Source organism: Strix uralensis, chromosome 13, assembly GCF_047716275.1.
Source record: "Strix uralensis isolate ZFMK-TIS-50842 chromosome 13, bStrUra1, whole genome shotgun sequence".
In the NCBI taxonomy this organism is placed as follows: Eukaryota; Metazoa; Chordata; class Aves; order Strigiformes; family Strigidae; genus Strix; species Strix uralensis.
Window position 1 is genome coordinate 10,567,005 of NC_133984.1, and position 9,290 is coordinate 10,576,294.

Below are 9,290 nucleotides of genomic sequence, written 5' to 3' on the forward strand. Positions count from 1 at the left end.
GAATCACCATCAAGACTGGTAACACTTTCATGTCATAAAGCTAGATTGAGAGGCAAACAATTCATAATTCTAGTTCATAATAGTATGTTTTAATGCACACGAGGTATATTTACCTTTTACGTAGAAATTTTTCTGAACCTTATAGCCACTGGAAAACCAGAAGGATTCAATGGATGAGCAGTATTGGCCAGAAACACAGCCAGTGATTTGGCAGAATGAAGAAAGGAGGAGAAGTAAACAAATTAGAAAAGAGTATTTCAAGGTAATGGGGGAGAGTGTGGGTGGATGACACATTTCTTTTTTAAAAATGAGAGTAGAAGAAACTATATAGCTAAGTAAAGGTAAGAAAACCTCAAAGGTTGTCATGCTTTTAATTTTTGCATGTAACCTGTATTTTTTTTTATTATCTTTTGATTTAAATAATACATATATGTATTTAGATTAATGTGTAGGAAAATCACAAGAAAAAAATCGACTGAAGACTTTGTTTATCCTTTAAAAAAAAGGAAGTGATTTACAGTTGTCTTCTGGTAAAGCCGGAAACTAATCTTCAGTCATTGGTCATTCCCCATCCATTTTGAGCTTTGGGGGTTTTTTGGGTAGTGCAAGTAAAATATACAGTACCTTTTTGTGCAGTGTGGTTATAAGAATGATTTATGCATTTTGGTTCTTACTGTATTGATTTGCATTTTAGAGAGGAAAATTTTTCTCTGTATTACTTTGCTGCTGTAGTGTGTATCATTGGTCACTAGATGTCAGTGTCTGCTTATTACAAAAACAGATGAGACGTTATAGCAGCATTAGATAAAATTCGTTACGGGGTATGGCTGAGAAATAGGAAAATTCTGACCAGTGCTAGGTTGAGTTAAAATTAAATTTGTCACTCATTAAATTAGTTTCTTGGGTCTTTGCCATCAAGCATCTTTATGAAATGCTAGGGAACTTCAAATAAATTAAATTCTAGGAAAAACTGTGTGTGCCATACGGCTCAGATACATTCTTGTGATTACAGAAGCTGTTGGGTTTTTTTTCCTTGAAGAGTTTATGGAGTTGTCTTCTTTCCAGGGTTTTTAATCCCTAAATTAATTCTGCGCTGCAGCCTTTGAGAGGAAGGGGAGAAACTTCTATGTAAACCAGTCATTTAACTTATTAAACAGCTGTGCTATCAATATGGAAGACCTGCATTAGTGATTCCTCATAACTTTAAAGGATGTCTCTAAATGTTAGTACAGATTTCAGTTTTGAGCTCTGTGATGGAAGCAAATACCTGACAGCATATTACATACAACTATAGACATGTCTCAAAAGTGAATTAAGCAGGCTGTACCAGTAACAAAAAATACTGTATGACTGAGTTTCATTTGCAAAAACAAGGCAAATAAGCAAGTAAAATGAAGTCTGTCTTCCGTGGGAAACTGGAGGAAAAAGAAATAGGTGCCACTGCTGTTCTGAGAAACCAGTGAAAATACAATTCATATTGTGCCCATGTTTTCTTGGCAGAAAAGCTCATTGAATATCTGTACTGCCAAACATTACTATCTTAAGAATACATGCCAAATTACTGCAACGGGTGTCATTAGAACGGGGAAAACTTACTTGGATCAGCATCTAGAAGTATTTATAGAGCATCTTTATTATACATGTAATATATTTCATTGTGCAGTTGTACTGTGCCACAGAAGGGTAGGAAAATGCCCATGAGAATCAGAGCTCCTTTGCTTGTGGTATTGCACCAAAGTCTCTCTGGAACCCGAAATCTTTGTTGCATTAAGTATATAAAAAGAATCTTACCATTGAAGACAATTTTATCAACCAAAATGCTTTTTATTTTTTTTCTGAAATAGTTTGTAGTTGTTTTGGATCCTAGCTACATCCTAGCTGAACTTCTTACCAGCATATCCACAATGGAAAATAATTACTATGTGCTAGCTTTGATATGGTTAATTATGGTGGAAGAACATGAACACAGAACTGGCCAAAGGCCTGTATAAACAGAAGTCAGCAGTGAAGGTCTGCAGGGCATAGAAGATGAGGCTTTGCTTTATCAGCTGCCAAAGTAATATATTCCTTTGTACTGTAAACTTACAGGAAATATACCTAAGAAGAGAAATACCCAGTCATGGATATATGTAATAAGCTCTTCCTGACCCCAGAACTACCTGTACTCTGTGCATAGTTTAAATAAAACCAAAATAACAACAAAAACAGAAAAAAAAATCCACAAAACCCTCCCTAAAACTCCTCAAAACAAACACAAAAACCCCCAAAACCACTAAAAAACCCATAATAACAAAAGAATCCCACAAACCAACAATTGAGACTTTATTTAATCACTCTTCAAAAGATGTGTTTGATTTGCATAGAAAGTGAACGGCAGTAGGATAGCTAACAAAGGCTGTTTGTCCTAGACTTTGATTTTCAAGAGCTGCTGTTCATCATTGTTGTCAGGATCGTTCAGCATGTAGTTCAAAAACTGTTGAAAATTCAACTCTGTAAAGCTGTTCAGTTTTACAGTCCAACAGTGCTCAGTTATAACTAATAAATACAACTTCCTATAAGAGCTTTGTACGTTTGCATGTTTATTAATATTAAAGAACATAGTTGCAGGTCAGGCATACATAGTAAAACCTATATGTACCCTAAAAGTCAAATCTTTGAAGGAGAACCATCCTTTCAGTTCCAGAGTTAGTCTCTTAATTTAGCCTGTTACGTGTTATATAACAAAGGTGGGTAGGCCAGCCACATAAACACAACGCATGTATCAGAGTTTTATAGTGATGGATCTTTTTAATTCTAGCTATGTGTTTTTTTTTATTTTTTGTACACTTACTCTGGAGACAGTGAAATACAATTATTTTCTTAAATACCACTTGTATAAATTTCTTCCTTCAGTACCTCAATTTCCTACACTTTTAGGATAATCAGGAAGTGGGACACTGGTGAAGGCAGTGTGCAACGAATCAGACCAACCTGTGGAAAAAGTGCTGATCTTAAATAGATAAAAGGATGTGATCAGGCTTTGAAGTTGTAAAGGAAGTCTTGATTTTTTTTTTAAATTTAATTTTTTGCAATGTCAGGTCAATCTCTCAAAGTGTAAGCAATCTTAAAGTTACATAACAAAATATACTATAAAAGTAACTCTCACAGGTTGCATAATTTTTTCTAACAAATCATGCTTCAGAGTAGCAGTTGTTAAGATCTTTTCACTTGGATCAACTGTCATATGCAGTCAGAGTTCATGTTATGAAAATATTTAGTTTGAAAATGCTCTTACCCTCTCATCAACATAATGGAGATCTTGACTAGCTAGGGACTAGATGTTCATTTCCTGTTTTGTTTCTTCTTTGCTCCCTTGATTCTGTAACATGTTTTTTTCCTCAGCAGCTTCACCAGTAATAAGTAACATCTGAGTGATATCAAGCCATTTAGTTCAAATGAAAACCATACTTCCATTTTAAAGTAATAATTGTGTGTGTTTTGCAGTATAAGTCTTCCAGAAAGAGTTCAAGTGGAAATGAAAATGATGAGGTGAGAAATAGTAATTGTGTAAAGTATTTAAGAAAACATTTTATTCATTTGTCTTTTATGAACACCTGTGAGCCACAGTCACAGAACTGGAGAACACTGGCTGAGTACGTGCAAACAAACTTTGCATTCCAAAGCCATAGTAGAAATAAGTATTACAATGCTTCATTTGAAAAAAGTCATCAAGATTGTGTACTGGGGAAAAGTAGGACATTCACTTGCTTCAGTAATAGGAAAGTTAATTCACCTGTCAAGCAGACGTAATGTAAAGGTAGTATTTGACACAAACAGTGAACAATGTTTCCTTGACTTACATGTTTTTAAATTGAGTTGCTGCCAGTTTGTCAACATACTTGGCAAATGTTGCATGTCTCATGTATTGTGTATTTCATAATTTCATGTTTCTTGTTAAATCATAATTTTCATTTTTATAATTTCATCTCTTTGATTTCTTTTTAGCAAGACAGTGATAATACTAATGTGTCCCCACAGTCTCCTGTGTCGTCTGAGGTACAAGTTGTGGTTTTGTTTTTCATTCAACAGACATTTCTTTGTGTGCATTACTTGTCACCAGGTTTTCCATGCAGATACAAAGTTGTTAGTTTCCCTTGAAACTGAAGTTAGAAATGCTTCATCAAAATAAAAATTCATAAATAGATAGAAACTAGAGACAGATATGACAACTTGGTTTACCTTTGCAACCATCTGATCTCTCCTAGATTTTTTTGACTGGTGTGTAGAAAGGTTTATTGCTTTGTCTCATCTTTCCTAATGAAAACAGTTAATAAAACAAGAATCAAATTTGCCATATTTTGAAGGTGTCCCCTATGCACTAACCATCCAGAGGATTTTAAGTAAAACTTGTAGTTAATATTTTATATATCACAGGGAACCCAAAGGTACTGACAGTTCTTAGGGAGTTTCATCCTTTACGATTCTGGCTGTCACCTTTGTGGTGCAGCCTTGCAGCTTCATTCACTGATTGCTTTCCTTTCTAAGGAATGTCCATGTAGTCTCACTGGGGCTGCAATATTTTCTACCTCATGTCACTAAGGAACTTGTGGGAACATAATGAGAACATCTTCCAAATACAGTGAAATGAGTTGAAATAAGGATATCTCATGTACATACCAAATTACGAGTACATCTCTTTCTTTAGATGGTGAAATAAGAAAAACCTGATCTTCATAATTGAAAGTAAACATTTCTTAAGAAATATTTTGATGCTAAGCATTGGGAAGATATTTGCATTTGCTTACATCTGGCTTAGAACTCTGTTCACAACATGGTTTGCAGTAGTTTGAAGTGGTTTGGAGTAGATTTTAGTTAATGTGGTGCTGCTTTTCTTCCTCAGTAAGATAATTTTATCTACATATAGTGAGGTTACTTTCATCCTACTTATTTTATACTGTCCCCTTCAAAAGTGTGTTAGAGTTAAGCAGAAGGACTCACTTCTCTTAGGCAAAAATAATTTAAACACTTTCTTGGTGGGAATAAAAGTTAATTCTTGTAATGAATGGAAGAAAATTGACTTTGTCTCTTTTAACAGGATTATGAAAGGACAGATAGTAACACTCATGGTCCATTTGGTCTCAAACCAAGGTCAGGTAAGCTGCTGTTCCCCAGCTGCTGTTCTCTAACATAGCATGGTAGAACAGATTTCCTGGGCTGGAATAGACGGTAAGGATAGCAGATGCGTGAATTGGAATGAATATGAAGAGATGCCACAGTACAGCAATCCACTCAGCATATTTATTGCAAGTCTAGTACTGGGAAAGCCATAGACAGCTGCTTTGGCAAATGAGTAGTTGAAAGTTCCCCAAGTTTGCGCAGTGATTTTAAAATTATTTTTTCATTTTTTTTTCCCTCACTGATTTATTTGGTGCATGTTTAGTCACTGTCAAAGAACAGGGAAACAGCATGCAATTGTTCTTGAGACCTGATGGCTGAGGTGGGAGGTTTTCAAGAGACGTGGATTTTTGTAGTTTGTCCTATGAAAGGATGCTTTGAGCAGAGCTTTGCCAGGAGTTTTATGGGTTAGTGTTTTGCACCCTGACTCTTCCAAGACTCTGCCATACCCTTGTAAGAAAGCTGTATTGTCTAAAGCAGACTTTCAGTCCTCTGAAATCTAGGTTGAAATAATATTTTTTTTTTTAGTTACAGTATTCTTTTGTTTGCAAATGTCTTTGTGAATATCAGTTATCAACAGTATAAAACATAGTTTGGAAAAGCCATTGTGAAATCCTTTTCCCAGTTAATACCACTGTTCTCTGTTTTTAAGGGAACAGTCTTTGTGCAAATTCATTAAGAAAGAATGGTGTCAGCTCTTCAGTTTAATTTCATTCAGTGTTTATGGTAGCAAAGCCTGTGAGCCCTCAGTAGTAGAGGATGTCTGGCTGAGGTCATGCAAGTGGCTTCTTCAGGGCCCCTAAGTCACTTCAGATTTGTTAGCACTTGTGTGAAACTATCTCTGCCAGAGATAGTTAGGTTAGTTGCCTGCCTGGCTGTGATCATTTAGAGGCTTCCGAGATATCTACGTCCTTGGCTGCAGGAAAGTGCAGGTTTGACAAGAGGAAGCAGGCTTGTTAGGACTTTCAGCCCATCTTTTCACAGTGGGGTAGTAGGCTTCCTAGGAGCTGCTGCTGGCTCACATCTGAAACAGCAGCACCCCTTTCACTCAGTTCTAGGAAAGTGAAGGGCATTTTCTTTCTTAGTTACAAGCCAAAATTTTAGTGGTTTTAGATGCTTCCATAGATACTGCTGGTAACATAGAATTGTATTTTTCTGTATACAAACCACATACTCTTATGTATAAAATCAGAGCAGTGATTTTCAAGACTATCTATAAAATTTCTGTCATTTTTGATTGTTAGATCTCTTGCTAAAATCCAGACTGTTAGAAACAACACAGAAAGTTCTAAAGGTGTAAGTTTTAATTTTTTTTTTGACTCAGAAGCATGGGACAAAATACTTAAGGATGCAGTGGTATTGCTACAGAAGAGTTTTTATTTGCCAGTGTTCTATAAAATAATATAATTGTCATTTTAAGGCTTTCTGACCATGAATAGTAAAGTGAATGTAATTATTTAACAGACTTCCTTTTTAAAGAACTCTGAACTTGTAGATGTGATGTTTCATATTTTTCAGTTCTTTAATAAGCAATCGTTGTGTGTCTGCATATGCACACCTAACACACATGCCTCTATGTGTGTGTATATATATTTTAAGTCTCATTGTAAGTTCTATCAGGGAGGTCTGTCCTTTTTTTAGACTCCGTAAAGACTTTATACTTGATTAAAAATAAACCACAATTAAAATACTTTCAAAGCTAGATTGCAAGATATGCTTTAAAAAGTGCAAATGAAGTTGTATATCTCAAACAGATATTTGAATATTGAAGTCAATTCTGTCTCCATATTTTTCAAGTTATCTGTTTGCACTTAAGACAATCTGTGTATTTTATTTGAAAGTTTCGTAGACAGCATCTTTTACATCAGGATACTTAAATATATTTGTTCTGAGAAGTTCTGCAGCATTTTTCCCATTTTTATTCTTGGTGGTAGGTTTTTAGTCATTGTATTTTTTTAATCTGAATTCTGAAAACTAACTTCACTAATGTTTAATAGCTTTCATCCGTGCATCGCGCCAGGACTATGGTGCAGTCGATCCTGGATTTACAATGAGGAGGAAAATGGAGCATTTAAGGGAAGAAAGGGAACAAATAAGACAGCTTCGCAATGTATGTACCATTATTTACTATATGGGTGCAGTGCGTTTAGTTTGCTCTGTACCACAATTTAAACCTTTATAATAAAAGCATGCAAATCATTACGGTTGTGCAAAGGCATCTCTGTAGTGATATTTCTTCCTGAGGAGTTTCATGTAACAGGCTACACTGGTCCAACATTGGTCCAATCAAAACACCAACCAGGAATGGAATGGGTTTTTTAGCTGAAAAATGAAGTGAAATGAAAAATAAATTTTTTAAAAAAACTTTTTCAGTTTCTGAAGTTTTAGGTTTTCCCAGGGAGACGGTAAGTCTGCTTGTGTTTGCTGCTATTTGAAGAAAGATGGTCATAGTCTTCTCAATAGCCAAATGCTTTTTGAGTGTAGAACGTTGCTACAAATTATACAATACTGAATGGGATGTAAATTTCAGACTTCCACTAAGTTTTCTGTATAGTTCTGTTCTCAAGGTATTTAACAGTTAAGTTAGGCAGCTCTGTTCTCCAGGACAGTGCTAATCCTGGGGGAGTGACTTTCATGAAGGTTGTTTCTGTCTTGTCTGGTTCACTTCCTGAGGCTTGTTGCTGGGGTGGGAAAAAGCATTCCCTTTGCAATGCAAGTGTGGGAACTTCTTGGCCACGCTTTCCTCAGCTATTTAACTGTCATCTGCAGAAGTGAAATAGCCATGCCCGAAATGGTTTTCCCCTCTTTTTTTCCCCCTCTTCCTCCTAGTAAAATTGTGTATGATTTCAACCCACAAATTCTGCACACTAACAGTATTCAGCCTGATGTTTCTGTCCTTAAATTCTGTGCTTTCCTGTTATAACAGGGGAGTTCATCATATGGCTTTGAGGGTTATGTATCATGGTAGCTGTTGGCTGAATGTCTTTCTCAGTGTCTATAGTTGCATCATTAAAAAAAAGGCAAAGGGAATGTATGGTTAATGATAAAGAGAAAAGGACATTTGTACTCAGTAAAGTGTCAGTTGACTACATTTACTTCACTTCAATAATGTCCTTTTTAAAGTGAATCCTTTAAAATACCCTGGATTTAAAATTAAAAATTAGCTAATGTTGAAAGTAACTTACTTATGGACTTTTTAACAGAATCTTGAATCAAGGTTAAAAGTAATTTTGCCTGACGACATTGGAGCAGCATTGATGGATGGAGTAGTTCTTTGCCATTTAGCCAATCACATAAGGCCACGTTCTGTTGCCAGCATTCACGTACCATCGCCAGCAGTGGTAAGTCATTTATCTCACTTCCGTTTCATCTTATGTGAAAACAAGCTTGTGAAGTTCAATACTAAAATATCATGAATCGTGTTTACTGTATTAATTGGCTACATGCCTCACTTTAATTCTTCTGCAAGGTGCAATAAACGAGGCTCAGAAGTTTAATTTCAGCTATTTTCATATATTGAGTCTTCATAGAATTTGTTTTGTGTTTTATCAACATCAACATTTATACAATCCTTCATGAATATATGATGATGATCTCACATCCTGTCTTTACAGCCTAAACTCAGTATGGCAAAGTGCCGAAGAAATGTTGAAAACTTTCTTGATGCTTGTAAAAAATTGGGCGTTCCACAGGTATACTAATTGCTTTATTGACTTATTATTAATAACCACAGAAAATATCAGCAAATACTGAAGTTGAGTTTTGTGGGGGGTCTTTATTCAGGGAGAAATAGTGATTATATTACTGACCAGTAATCTTGAAGATAGGAAAAGAAATCCCGTTTCTGGCCTGTGGCATGAACTTGAGGAAGCTACTTTATGGATTTGTAGTCAGTTCCTTACAGTGTAAATAATACTGACCTCCTTGTAAAATAAACTATCATCTAAACGAAAGAACTGATGCGAGAAGATGATGTTGTAATATTTGAAAATCTTGAGTTTAGAAACTCCCTTTGGCATGAATTTCAGTGTCTGCCTAGGACTAATCCTGCAATTATAGAAATACGTAGCCTAACTGATTAGTTATATTTTTTTAGCATGGCCATAGTGGCAGCCCTTTATTCATGCTTCTGTTGC

General features: G+C 35.5%; 1 protein-coding gene across 2 annotated transcripts in view; it reads left to right on the plus strand.

Annotated features, from left to right (window-relative positions):
- Window positions 1-9,290, plus strand: part of LRCH2 (leucine rich repeats and calponin homology domain containing 2) — a 53,494-nt gene that overhangs the window by 36,339 nt on the left and 7,865 nt on the right. The window contains exons 14-20 of one of the 2 annotated variants that reach the window (XM_074883173.1): window positions 146-262; window positions 3,484-3,528; window positions 3,985-4,035; window positions 5,075-5,132; window positions 7,152-7,264; window positions 8,358-8,495; window positions 8,769-8,846. In XM_074883173.1, the coding sequence (XP_074739274.1) occupies window positions 146-262; window positions 3,484-3,528; window positions 3,985-4,035; window positions 5,075-5,132; window positions 7,152-7,264; window positions 8,358-8,495; window positions 8,769-8,846 (600 nt within the window). The remainder of the gene's footprint in view (window positions 1-145; window positions 263-3,483; window positions 3,529-3,984; window positions 4,036-5,074; window positions 5,133-7,151; window positions 7,265-8,357; window positions 8,496-8,768; window positions 8,847-9,290) is intronic. The other variant, XM_074883174.1, reaches the window with a different exon arrangement.